Source organism: Anoplophora glabripennis, unplaced genomic scaffold (assembly GCF_000390285.2).
Source record: "Anoplophora glabripennis isolate ALB-LARVAE unplaced genomic scaffold, Agla_2.0 scaffold831, whole genome shotgun sequence".
In the NCBI taxonomy this organism is placed as follows: Eukaryota; Metazoa; Arthropoda; class Insecta; order Coleoptera; family Cerambycidae; genus Anoplophora; species Anoplophora glabripennis.
In genome coordinates, this window is record NW_019417474.1 from 102,382 (window position 1) to 117,608 (window position 15,227).

General features: G+C 33.6%; 1 protein-coding gene across 1 annotated transcript in view; it reads right to left on the minus strand.

Annotated features, from left to right (window-relative positions):
* Positions 1-2,622: 2,622 nt before the first annotated feature.
* Positions 2,623-15,227, minus strand: part of LOC108911167 (E3 ubiquitin-protein ligase MYCBP2-like) — a 45,591-nt gene continuing 32,986 nt past the window's right edge. The window contains exons 10-12 of the mRNA XM_018716026.1: positions 8,341-8,512; positions 5,044-5,200; positions 2,623-2,929 (exon numbers count right to left, since the gene is read on the minus strand). Of these exons, the coding sequence (XP_018571542.1) occupies positions 2,742-2,929; positions 5,044-5,200; positions 8,341-8,512 (517 nt within the window). The 3' untranslated portion in view covers positions 2,623-2,741. The remainder of the gene's footprint in view (positions 2,930-5,043; positions 5,201-8,340; positions 8,513-15,227) is intronic.

A 15,227-nucleotide genomic window follows, 5' to 3' on the forward strand; every position in this document is an offset into this window, starting at 1 on the left:
TTTTTTAATTTTTAAATATGTCCAATTATATTATTACTATTATCTTAACCCCCCCCTTATATTCAACAAACAAATATGAAACAGCCTGGCCACTTATGGGTCCAACGCTTTACGTTAACAATGACTAAAAATAAACAGAATTAAAATACGCTACAATACCAGATCTCTCCCTCCGGAGTACACAAAAACCTCAACCGTTACCAGGCAGATAGACGGCTCGTACTGTCCTTGCTGTCGAACGTGGGAAGAGGAAAGTATCTGGAAGGTACACCGCCGCTGGAAGGATCCAAGGCTTCCTTCTTTCTCCGTCACGCATTGGGGCACCTTGTAATCTCGAAGACTACCAAGGGTGCAGAAGCCACCACAGGGTGTATATCTCCCTGCTCCACGATGTGACGCCTCGTGTAGAACCAAACCCAGCGAAGGAGGCGAAGATCTCAGCGACCGGACGCACCGCTGTCCATTCAGCAAAAGGGAAGCCCCGTACCAAGTGAAAGGCCAACGAAAGGAGGCGAAATCTCCGCAACCAGGAATACACAGTTTCTGTGCTACGACGGGACGCCTCGCCTGGACCAGATGCCAACAAAAGGGCGACCTACAGCAGCAGGACGAACAGCTCTCTGTCCAGAGGTGGGACGTTTCATGCACTGCAGAAGGAGTGAGCTGATGCTGTTACTGTAATGGTGAAGTGAACGGCTGCTTTCTCTCTCTCTATCCAGATTACCCCCGATCGTGTGCTTCAACGTACTGGCTGACTACCCAATATTTCCAAGACAATACGTAGCCTGGCAAGAACACCCTAAAATACACCCCAGAGCTATAGACTATTAAACACATAAAATCCCCCCCCCCCCCCTTATATCTAAAATAAACTCATGCAAAATTACCTCAATTCGAAGAGGGTGTCTTAATAATCCTATACTATAATCCAGCAATAAAGTCCGTTATAAACTAACGATAAAATCCAAGAATCGGTTCCAAACAGCAACAAGTGGTGTGCTTTCAAATCCTGCAACGCAGCTAATTTTCTCTTCTTTCTCACAAAATTACCACCGCTCACGGCACAAAACACCACAAATGAATCGAAGAATATGGAAATATCCACGAATACATAAATCCCCGAAGGATGATTACTGACAAATTCTATAAATATTCGCAGACCACCACACCACACGTGAAATTTTTGGAAGCCACAAGATGTCTGACCGGAAGACCAAGTATGACACGAAGTTAGAAAAATGGAAAATCAATACTCTCCCACGATTGGTCGGAATCGTCACAGAACTCCTAGTGCTGCCAACACAATACGCTAGACCAGAGGAAACCATCAGCTAANCGAAGGATGATTACTGAAAAATTCTATAAATATTCGCAGACCACCACACCACACGTGAAATTTTTGGAAGCCACAAGATGTCTGACCGGAAGACCAAGTATGACACGAAGTTAGAAAAATGGAAAATCAATACTCTCCCACGATTGGTCGGAATCGTCACAGAACTCCTAGTGCTGCCAACACAATACGCTAGACCAGAGGAAACCATCAGCTAACCTAAGCGGAGCTACTCCGATACGATGGGTGTACAATCGGACGCTGCTGTAAACAGTTGTCGTGTTCTGTGGAGTATGAGTATTTAACCAAGCATACAATTAACATTATTGATTGTGTCTCCGGCGCTCAAGATGTGGAATGGGTTAATAGACCTAGAGGGAACCCAGAAATTTACAGGCAAGTTATCTATCCTATCAATAAACTAATTTGACGTATTATATTATTTACAGGATGTAGTAGATTTCACCGGCCAGTTATGCAGAGCTATCCAATACCGAGCAAATACATACATTAATAATAAACTGTTTTATATCTACTTATTATTGTTAAATGTTATCTTATGTCGAGAAGCAAAAATAAATCGTTACAAACTTGCACACAAGTATTTTTGAAACATGAGCGGGACACCCTTTATATATATAACTTAAATTTCCGATTACTGTTTCGGTCTTTTTTAAAAAATAATTTTTAAAATTAAATTTTATTGTTGAATGATAATTACAGTGTCAGATTCTAAAGCAGACTGATTTAAACGGCTATTGCCGTCCACTTGTCCAAAATTGATGACACGGCATTCCTAGGCTGTCCAGCTCATGTTAGCAATGTCGATGCTCCCATTTCCTTAACTCTACAGGTAGTTAACCCTATATAACTTATATATATTTGTGTTCTGATAGATATATTTGTATATTATACAATAAATGTTTGTTTACGCAATTCTTTTCATTTTTCGTTTTTTGCCTTGTACTTACTTATAAATTTATGTTAATAAATATTGAATATGTAATTATTCAGTAGTTTGATCTTAACTATAAATATTTTTAACATTGAATAATTTCATTAATAGACTGGTTTAACTTAAAAATAAAATAAAACTAAAATTTGCTTTTAAAAAACTTTTTTATGTAAATAACCGAGTCTTTTGCATGATTAACCTCATTTTCTGCTGCACATAAATTCCTGGCTTTTTTGTTAGTACATCCCTATTTAGCGCAATAAAATTTCACTGAATGCAATCCTGACTTTGTATACCAAAAGTGGGGGATTTACGTCATTCAAGGTCCCTGACAAAAGACATCAGTGATCAAAGGTGCCGACAACGTGATATAATTCTGGTTGTTTTATCATATGTGGTATTATTATGTTGAACATGAATTACAGGACCGGACTTACTTGCAAGCCCTTGGATTTAATAAAAAGAGAAATTTATCCGATAAAAAGAATTTACCTGACCGTTCCGCAATAGAACCATACTGTGATGTAAACCACAAGCTATTTGTACAACTGGACTGTCAGATGGTAAAGAAATTTTTGCGGGTGGCAAGCAAGTTATTTTCGTAGCATCTCTCTCCACATCAGAACCAGATTGATCTTTGGCTAAAATTAAATAATACACATGATAATAAATATGTCTGAAATAAATAGTAAAAAATTTCATTGAACTTTTCCATAATTATAATGTGTTATATAACTATATTAAGATAAACAGGTGCTTATATTATATTTAGGAAAATAAGAGATTATTAGTTCAAGTAAATACTTTTTTCAAATTAGCAATATTTTAATTTTGCAAAGAAATTCACTGTCGAATTTTTATTTCTACTTTGCGTTTCTGTTTCTATTTTGTAACTTTATATTTCTTATCGGTGTCATATTGAATTATACGTTGAACGAAAAGAACCATTTTAAGCTTTTCAATATAATTAGAAAAAATTCAAGTGTTAAAAAAAGAGAAATAGTTCAACATTAGTTTCATAAAGTATTTATCAATAATTTGTTCATTTTACAAAATCCCTAACCTTTTAAAAAATGTTTATATTAATCTTCATTACATCTTTTAAAGTTAGTACGCTGGGCGATTTCCGGTAGCGGCGTTCGTTAGGTTGCGAATAGTAAATCATAACATCTCGTTGATATACTTGTTTCACACTCTCTCAGCATTTTTCCTTGTCCTCAGTACGTTGTTGAATTCCTACACACGACGCTCTACAGGGTTCGATGGCTGGTACTGAACAATATGTGAATTTTCATTTTCAAAACATTTGCCCCGTTGTTTGTATGATAAAACTTAAAATAAAAAAAATAAACTTATCATCCAGGGGTATCCCCATCTTGTAATTATGGTATGTCATTCAGATATTCAGAAGCTTTTCTGCTTCGCTTTTTCTACTGCCTGTGCTTCTATCCACTTGGCGAATATGTTGACGGCGATGATGATAAATCTATTCTTCTTCTTTGTTATCAGGTATGGTTCTATATGTTCTATATATGTCTACACTCCAGGTGTGTTCAGCTTCTTGAGTTATGTGCGGTCCTTATGGTGCTTCTGACTGATATGTTATTCGCCGGGTCCCTAAGCATCAACGCGTTGAATGTTGAACTGTTTCGCTATGTCAAATCGAGCGGCGTCAAGTAGAATTCTGCCTAATGGCAGAGAATTCGAATTCTCCGAGGTATATTTTTTATTGTATATATGACTTGATACTGCACCTTTTTCGTTAAAAACGTTATTAATGCGTTGTGCGTTGCAAGCCTATCAGGATGCCTATTATTATGCCGCTTGTCTTGAGGAAAGAACCTTATCACGAACAAGACCTACAATTTCAAATTACACTTCCCTTACACTTAACTGTTCCATACCTAAAGCGCGTCACTTTTTGATTTTACTTTTTACTTATACTGCCATAGATTTGATAGACGAGGCTGTTATAATATTTTAAACCTTTTCTAATAATGTCGTATTTCACTTTTTGTTTCATGGGTTACTGATGAAGACATAAATCCATAAGATCAGCACGATTGACAATTTGATCGTAAGATAATTAATATTCAATATTTTTTTATGATATTTGATGTAGGCCCATTTCAAGGCGCTTAATTCACTGGCGTACTCAGATTTTTTCAAAAAAATCGCTAATTCAATTTTTATCCCCCAAAAATGATCTAGTAGGCTTTGGTTTTTGTATAAAAAGGATGACACTTGGTCCTAAAGTACACTCCGCTCTACGATCCAAAAAGAAAGTTGTTCAAAATCGCTCTTTAAATAATAATTTGATGTGGGTGACCGGGTTTCAAATGGGTCACACTGTAGAATTTAGCAGTTTCAAGGGTAGTTGAAGAAGTGGCTTTTAATTGAAACAATGAACAGCGATATGGTAGAGTACAGAGTTTTACGGACATTGGGTAGTCGATAGGGTAATTTTGAATGATAGCGATATACTGTTTTCAGCAGCAGAAGACTTAAGTTTAAATTAAAATCATTTGAAACTTTTTATATTTCGAATATCACGTTTAAATATCACACTAAACTTAAAATTCTCATTTTTAAAGACAATTACTGCCATTTATTCCTAGTGGAAACCGCCTTAATAATTGCTTTATTTTGTATTTCGAATCATGATTGTTACCTCAAACCTCTCTACACGCATAAATTTTAATTACAAAAGTAATATAAAATCATTATGATTAGTATTGTAGATTAATTAACGTACCTATTCCCACGGTGCTACTTTGTTTAACACTATCTATTTTGGTTGTAGTGCTGGCTGAATTACTAGTTGACCTGGGGAATTTTGATTTCATCGGTTGTTTACTAAGCTGGACTGACTTCTTTGATTTGCACTTTTTTGCATCCAATCGCCATTGTATCTGAAAAGTGTAGCAATAATTCACTAGATATTATGAAATTAAAAATAATGTACATTCTAATACTACAAATTTTAATTAACATATAATTTAAGTAAACAACACAACCAACAAGTTTTATTAAATAAGGGTACTATTTTTCTCTAAAAATCCTATCAAGTGCAAGTCAAACAATAAATTTTCGTCGATACCAAATATCTGCGTATGCAGAATTGCAAGAGATATCCAACCTCATAGATGTGATTCCTAACTGCTGATATTGCTGGAAACAATTAAACCATGGGTAGATGGTTCCTACAATATCAGCAGTTAGGATTCACATATATGAGGTTTTATATATTTTGCATATAGATAGGACTATTTAGAAAATATTTTTTTTTTATTTATTTGAATTAGCTTAACCTTTATAATAAAGTAAAAATACGAGATAATAATAAAATAAATATTTTTAATAATGAAATTTTGAAAATAGGACAAATATTAGGCAAAAAGCAAATCCCATTAATCATATATTGTCAACGCTTCTGACAGTGTCCTTTCAAAATATACTTTTTTCTAAAAAAAATGTGTGTTTTATACAGGGTGTCCCAGAATAACGTATACAACGGAAGACCACAGATTCGTGGACTCAAAATAAGCAGATTTACGCCAATTCACCTATTTCCGAAATCGCTTCGTTTGGCCTCAAAGTTCGTGAAAATTTTTTGAATATTGTAAATAACTCGAATACTTAGTATTCGATTTTGATTATTTTGGGGGTGTTTAATATATATGTTTTAAATGTCTACATTATTTTGCCACCCATATTACAATACTTAACAAAGCGCTGGTAGGCTCTGATTTTGTAAGTTGGCCGTAATTTCATTTTGATCTTTAAATGATTGTACCTGCCAATTCGTAATGATTCTATTTTACTAGAAGCGGAATAATAAATAGTTACAATGAACAAAAATTCCCTCGTCGATGGATCAGTAGAGGGAATAATGTTCCTGTTAACTGGCCCGTACGTTCACCAAACTTAACACCTTGCAACTATTATCTTTGCGACATTCTGAAAACAACAGTACATGCTTCCACATCTAACACCGAAGAAGAGTTGTGGAGGCACATCCAAAATGCCATAAATGTTTTAAAAAATAACCCTTAAGAACTGCAAAGGGTGTCCTTTAACTTTCTTCACCTGTAGAAGCAACAGTGGTAATTTTGAACAGTTTTTAGTTAATAAGTTGTACTAAAAATAACATCAACTTTGTTACTTTTATTTCCAGTAATTTTTATTGTATTTAATCGTTTTTACGAATTATTTCAATAAAATTAGGCACGTTGTAAATAAATAACTCTAATTCGTCGTATGTGTGTTGTGTATCCATATCGAAAAATGAAATATGTGTGTAACATATCTTATCGTAGTGAACAAGAATTAGCAGGTACAATGACTTAAAGATCAAAATGAAATTACAGTCAACCTACAAAATCAGAGCCTACTAGCACTTTGTTAAATATTGTAATATGGATGGTAAGATAATGTAGACATTTAAAAAATATTTTTTTGTACCCAAACCGTTCATATAATCAAAATTCTATAAGAGGTACAAAAATTTCTAAATGGTATCACCTATCAAATAAAAAACAATTGTCATTATTGTCCAAAAGAGAAGTTATGAATTTATATTATCACTATACATCAATTTTGTAGAAGTTGTAAATTTTAAAAAACACCAAAATTTGTAAATTGAAAGCAAAGGTCCACACCCCAAAAATAATCAAAATCGATTAATACATATTAAAGTTATTTTCGTAACAAAACAATTTCACGAACTTTGAGGCCATCTAGAGGCCAAACGAAGCGATTTCGGATATATGTGAATTAGCCCAAATCAATACATGTTGTACGAGATATATTCATATATTTTAAACTCATTCATCAAGGTAAATTACAACATTTAAAACAACTTGCCAGCTTCTGTTATTTCCAAATTTGTAACTTTATTATGTGTAAAAGTTCATTATATCCAGTTTTAATTTCTTTTATAGATAACAAACAATTCCCAAATAGAGAAAGACGTAAAAATATCAAAGTTATAAATATACAGCCTGTTAGAGTTGAAAAGAGGGAAAATATATTTATTTTTCATTTTACGAGAAAAAGGCATTCCTGATAAAAATATTTGATTGTTTTTAAATTGCCGGTGGCATAGACAATTTTCACTTTGTATATACAGGGTGATCAGAAAATCAGTAAATATAAAAATCGTTCAAAAATAAACTGTCTTTGTTTTTAACAATACAGAAATACATTATTAAGGAAAGTTGCCTAGAATCGAAATTTATATTATAATTTCAATTTGTGTAAACATTTTTATTGTTCATTTTGCGAGAAAAAGGCGTTTTTGATTTTTTGTCTTTAAAATGTGGTTGGTATGGAGAATAAAAAAGTTTGACGACAACCGTCAAAGCGAAAAGTGATAGCGCTTTTGACAGTTATTCTTAATATGCTTACGTCGCAGCAAAAAAAATATTTAATACAATGTTTTGGCAAAATTAGTAAATAAAGTTCTTCATGACAATTATATTTGAATGATGAGCAAAAGGCAATTTATTCTTGAACGATTTTTATAATTACCGATTTTCTGATCACCCTGTACATGCAAGATGAAAATTTTCCATGCCGACCGCATTTTAAAGACAAATAAACATTTTAATCAAGAATGCATTTTTCTCGTAAAATGAACAAAAATTATTTTTATATTTACCGATTTTCACCCTGTATATGCAAAGTGAAAGTTCTCCCTCTTAAAGACAAGCAAAAATTTTAATTAAAAATGCCTTTTCCTGGGAAAATTAAAAATAAAAATATTTTCCCTCTTTTCTACTGTAACCGTGGACATACTGTACATAGATGGTATTAAATATGGCCATAAAAATGAAAAAAATGTGAATACAAACATTTTAAAAATTGTATATTGTTTTATTAGCTCTTGTATTTTTACAGGTATTAATCTGATTCAAATAAATTCTACAGATTTCTTTTATGCAAAAGTACTTAAATTTATGGTTATCAAATAACAGTTTGACTTCATTTGATAAGATTTTATTCGATTTGTTTAATTTTTTTTAATTAGCTTCATACAAAATAACGTTACCTGTTCTTGTACTTTGCATTTTTGTGGTACCGAAATTTTATCGTTAGTTAGATTAAATTTTATCATTTCGCTTAAATTTGCAAAATCCGAGTTATCTACGACTTCATGAGCACAGATTCTGCAACAACCACATATTGAACAACCACTGTCACCTTCACCACAACCGCATTCCCTGTAAAACAAATTTTCGATAAAGATCCAATTAAAGCACTGATTTTATTTATTTGTGTTACTCATTAATCAAACAAGGACACGAAAAATATAAATAACACACAGGCCCACAAAAAAGTGGCAGGTCCGAAAGACAAGACCATGATATCTATATGTTTTTGGGGTCACTAAATCCGAATCCGGTGTCCGTTTGATATGATTAGCTCTGGCTTGAGATGAGTTAAAGGTCTAATGTAGAAAATCAATTGCCAACAAACTAAAGCTACATATCTATACGTTTCTGAGGTCACCGAATCCGAATCCGGTGTCCGTTTGACTCGATCAGATCTGGATTGAGGTCAATTCAAAGTCAAATGTAGAGAATCTATTGACAACAAAGTAAACCTACATATCTATACGTTTTTGGGGTCAACCAATCCGATTCTGGTATCCGTTTGACCTGATTAGGTCTGCTAAATACTTAATAGAAAAAAGATTAATCAACATATGAAAGATGCTTATAAAAATTTGTTTGGTTTTGAACCCCAAAGTGAAGAATTTGATTGGGTTTGAGCAGAGAAATGTTTCATCAATATATTACGAAGAAAATCTGGGTGGCAATTAAAACTATCGCTGATAGTGCTAGTGACGAGGAACATATTCCATACCAGGTTGTGAAAAAAACAGGAATCATATCCCAAGAAAAAGCAATTGATCTTGTTCGAGATTTGGGCAAAGGATGGAGCAGAGTTCCTAACATCATGGTTAATACTAAAATAAAAATACTAAGCAAGGCGCAGGAGTGAAAGCTTCTTACTCTCGGAACAGAAATAAGGAATTTCGTATACAATTTCTCTAACGATGAAGAATTTTCCTTAGTTTACTCCAATGATATCGTTGGATTGATGATTCACTTCAAACATTGATGTTATAAACCTAACGAGTGGAGGTTGTTCAAGAGAAGCATGAAAGCTACGGTATAATACAAATGTTTATGCAGCCATATCTGTAGCACATTCGGTGACATTGAAAAAAGAGTACTTTAATCTTAGTATAATCTTACATAGGATCAAATACGAACAACATAAATGTCAAATTTCTGAAAATCGTCACAATAATACTGGACCAACAATCGAGATTCACAAAAACTCCTTGTTCTGGGAATGGGATAGTCGAGATCGAAACCATTACGTGAAAAGCGTCTGGCCTCCTAGAGAAGCCTTCGATGCTAGGTTTTAGAATATAAAACATGAGCCACTTGTTGATTTATCAAAAATCCTTATTCCACCTCTGCACATCAAATTGGAACTCATGAACATGAAACAATGGGTATTCATTATTTATATATTATTCATACTAGAATTTTGTCATGTCAAAACAATTAACTCGAGAGTCACGGGCTCAAGGTTAAAGCTTCCTTTTTTAAATCTTATCTGTTACCCAAATTTTAATACCCATAAATGCTTAACTTGATTGTTTTGATTTTAAAACTTGAGACTGCTGAGCACACCTGATCGGGTCATATGCACTCCAGATTCGGATTCAGCGACCCCAAAAACGTATTGTGACGTCACCGCGACCCTACGTCGTAGTTGGGGGCCGTCGAAGACGATCCCCATCGCGGTTTCGTTTGCCCTGCTAGCCCCGCGGTCGACTCTGTCCCAAGCGTCGTGGTAACCGCCGACGGCGTACGACCTAAATACCGGTTTCATGGTGATAAGCCAGACGCAAGTCGCTGATTGTTCGCTAATCGTTGGAATTCTTTTTAAACCTTCTCTACCTTTCGAAATTCTTTTTAAAGTTGGAGGTATACTAGTATACCTCCGGGTGACGGACCTATGGCCTCTTTTCAAAACTAGGTTTAGGAACGTTCTTTTTCCAAGGAGATCTGGTTCTTTTTCTCCTGCGTTAATCTTTTTGCCATTATTTTTTTTTCTTTTTTTTACTTGGGGATCTCTCTTTTTCCCTTATTATTTTCTTTTTGTGAATTCTTTAAGGAATTACCACCAGGTCCCAGACCCAGATTCTACTATCCAGCAGAATGACTACCTCGAATTTTACTTTATAAAAATAATACCTGCAGGTCCCAGACCCGCTTTCTATACCAATAGAAATGAAACAAATTCTTTTTGTAAATTTGGTACTACAGAAAAAGCGATACCGTCGCTTGTCTGAGGAGCTCCGTACGCTAGTGAGGCTGCGACACGAATGAGCTAGTGCGGCTTGGCTGCGCGCACTTTTATACACTTCGGTGCGGTAGAGCTAGGCTCCGCCCACCGCACCGAAAGCGACGCTGACTATGACAGTATGAATATATATGTTTACTTTGCTGGCAATTGATTCTCTACATTTGACCTTGAACTGACCTTAACCCGGATCTGATCGGGTCAAACGGACACCAGATTCGGATTCAGCGACCCCAAAAACATACTCGTAGATATGTAGGTTTACTTTGTTGGTAATTGATTTTGTACACTTGATCTTGAACTGACCTTAACCCAGGGCTAATCGGGTTCAAATTTACACCGAATTCTGATTCAGTGACCCCAAAAACGTATAGATACCACAGTCTTGTCTTTCGGACCTGACACTTTTTCTTGTGGGGCTGTGTAATCTTTCATTAGATTATGTAGATCTTTTTTTGTTAAAAGTGTGGAAATGGAGTTTCGTATAAGTTTACGTATTTCGGAGTTGTTTGCAATGAGTCTTCCTAATATTTCAAATACGTCATTTTTTATTTCAAAATAAGTATGTTTTTATTCATAATAACACTGCCTCACAAAAAAAGAGAGTACTGTGCCAGAGACATGAGTACTAGATCTTGCGTATTTTTTTACGTTGAACCCGTATCCGCAGCTCAAAAACCGATTTACCATTTTTAATAAAACGCCAAAATATCCCCTAAAATATGGTGAAATAGTAAGCTTTATAATGAAAAGCAACAATTTGTAAATATTTTGAGACAACATTTTGAAATAATATTTTGAGAGTCAAGAAATATATACAAATTAAATCCACATCCACCTAGGAGGGGGCTAATTCCACGATCAAGTAACAATTAATTGTTAGTGAAAAACAATGTGCCATAGTCTTGTATTTTATTCTACCAAATACATAAATCTAGGTTGATTGATAACATACCAAAAAAAAAAATATAATATAACTTATTCCTCAAAGGGTTAGAAACAGCGGCGGTTTTACTGCGGAGCTGCAGAACACATAAAATTTTATGTATTTAATCATATTAAATAACAAAATATTTAAAGAATTCAAATGTACTCGCGCTAAAATAAATCTAGGAGCTTATATTATTATTTATTACGACGCGGACTACGCTCCTTAATATGTATATGCAACCTCATATACAAAATGTGTGCACAGCGAACGATTAGATGCGTCCTTTGTTTTTATTGGCTAATTAGGCACGTGACCCAGTACACTTTTACATGGGCTTTTGTGGCTGCAACATAGATATTTTGAAAGCGTTCAGAGCCGTATCCAGGAAAAATTTTAAATTACAGCTAAAACAAGCTAAAAACTTTTTAAGCGATTGCAATAGTAATATCCTCTAATTCAGAATTAAAAATGACTTTAGATTTTGTCATAAAAATAGCAGCGACGTATTTAAAAAAAATAACCCGACTATGGCCCCTCGAAGACGAAACGTCGGATTGCAAAAATGTTGACGCCATTGTATAGAACGAAAAAAGTGGCATTGTAAATATGTAATTTATTTTGAAATTCGTTTTCAAATAAAGCCAGAAAAAATTAAACAATTTTGCAAAATTTCGGGTTTTTCCGGATATCTCCGAAACTACCCGGCATTTTAAAACTTTCTAAACAGCATGTTGTTAGGTATAAAAAAACACAACTTTTTTCTAATCTGAACTACCCCATTTCTCTTACCGTTTCCTAGATACTAATGCCTATCCCATCCTTATCTTGGACACACTGTATATCTATGAATACATCAAACTTTAAACAAAATAAGTACACTAATTGATCCTAGGGAAAAAAAATTATTATTTATTTTATTTATTCACTATTCGACTTATGTTTATAGCATTACTGTACAAAAATAGTTTTTTTTTTGTATTTTTTTCCGTACAGTTGAATGATGTAATCAGTTTTTGATTTTTTTTTTAATTTAAATANGAGTCATTTTTTTTTGTATTTTTTTCCGTACAGTTGAATGATGTAATCAGTTTTTGGATTTTTTTTTTAATTTAAATAAATTATCAAGAATTACTGAAAAATTCATTGCTGCAAGTCATTTTTTTTACATTTTTGAGCATGTTTTTAAACTGTGATTATAATTTTTTTTATTTCACCAAAAAGTATATGTCAAAACGAAGAACATGATTACCGGCAGAACTCTTTACGACGATTTTTTTAAGTAGAATTTTTCTTTGAAAAAAAAGTGTTTTAGTCCGAAAAAAATGAATATCTCGGAAAAAATTTTAGGTTATTTAAGACAGAAAAAGGTACACTTTCACCAAGTTTCGTGAAAATTAAATTATTTTTGCGGATATGAGAAATAAAAAAAGGAAAATCAGAAAAAAAACTGTTTTTCGCATTTTTCTTGGAAATTTTGAGGTTATGTTAAAAAATGACCTCCACAAAAGTTGTAGATTTTTGCATGATCTACAACTTTTATACTTGATACTTTTTTGTCTGACATCAACTTTCGCTAGAAATCCCGATGATACAATTTTTCCACCCCCCAAATCAACCCTCCGCCGCCCCTGCTCACGCATTTATTTTTTTTCGTTTATAAGCCCCTTTACTATTTCCACTTATAAATCCAGGTAACAATTTTCTTTTTTTTCCCTCTAAATGAGTTATTTTGATCGGTCTACTTATCCTATTTTTAAAATCTTCACAATTTTTTTTATACTCAATTTATTAATTGAAAAAAGATATAATAATGACACATTATAAGAAGCAACAAAATATTAAGTTTTTGAAAATTTAGCCCAATAAAAATAAACTTCAGCGAAAATTGCACTGGGCTTGACAGCCAAAACGACGTCGAAAATTATTTCTATCCTGTTCTGTTTTGTTCTGGAAATAGTTTAATAAATATATTTCGTGTATTAAAAACAATCTCAAAATTCAGCATTCAAAGTGTGTTGCCTTTAAGAAAACGCATTCAAAATGAACTTCAAGCTATTTATAAGCAACACGATTTCTTGCACTGAATTTTCGACAATTTTTAATGCAGGAAGAGTGTTCTATAGCATACACTTATTACATATAGAAAATTATTAAAACGCTTGGAAAAGACACCTAGCCTATGCTTTAATAAATTAGCACTGTTTCCATGTTTAAGGGCCTCGGAGTTTGCAATTGCTTTGTAAATGTAACGTATGTATGGGGGCCTCGCATTTGTTACTCCCAATTATATACAGGACTACTGAGGCGACCCCTACCTAATATTGAATGAACTAAAAACTGTATAAGACGTGATATGCACATCACTTGTGAGCCCAATACGAAAATTGACAGTTTGCTACAGGGTGGGTAGGGAAAGGAAAATAACTGTACATACACGCATTTTACATGCAAGGCACAATTTCGGGCCTCGCTTGTGCAAAACGGGCCTCGTTTGTATGAGTTATATGTAATTACAGGCCTCGCATGTGCAAATGATAGGTCTATATATATATATAAGATAAAGAAAAAATCATAGCACGGAGAGGAAGATTGAAATTCGTTGAATCGTTAGTAAATTTCTCAAACGATTTTTTTGTTTATAAACAATATTCAATAATTTAATAAAATATATTTAGTTTATTCCAATTTATTTATACCGACAGTAGGTAATTCGTGAATAGATATTTCAAAAAGGTACCTATCAATTTCAATCGTTCTTATGAAAATCTGTATTTTTGTATAAATGGATTGTTCCTTGAAATTCAGAAGTGCCAGGAAAACGCGTGACCTTGAAAATTTTAAAATTTGTCGCCTGCGGCGCCATTTAGCGGCTCTCCGGGCACTTAATATCCCAGAATTCAATTCAACAAATGTAACAACCCTAAGCAGAACACATTCAATCAATGTTCACGCGCCGCCATTGATGCGGTACTTGATCACTATTACAGACATGAAATTTATAGAAAAAAGTAGCACATAGGTATCTTATTACAAAAGCTGTTCGAAATTTTGTCCCTCAACTGATACAAAGCGAATGTTCCTCCTGATTGCTGCTCTTATAAACGTAAATTATTCGAGGCAGCTGTGATACGCTCGCGGTTTCTACTTCGGTACGTTACACCCACAGACCACCTAGACTGGCCGTATCTAATCCAATGCACGGGTACCAGTGAATGCAAAATCCGGGGAAGTGGAGTGTGGAAGGCAATCTGATCTCGCGCATCTTTAAGCAGATCCGGATTAAGTAATATTTTTATTACATATTAATTATTATATTGCATCTTATGACAAATATTCAATTTTAAGTTTGTAATTCAGAAAATAGTATATTTTAGTGTCATATTAAATAAAACTACAAAATAATTTAAATATATTTATTATCCTCTAAATAATATTAATTTATTTAATATTTGTCTTTTCGTAGATTTTACCGAATTAAATAATTTGACTTCATGATTTATTCGTACATCGATATACTTTTCACATTCAGCCCTTACAAGTTCTATTAAATGATTACAATTGTTAGGCAAATTATCAAATTGATGTTCATGCAAATTTTCAAATATGTTCACATTCAGAAA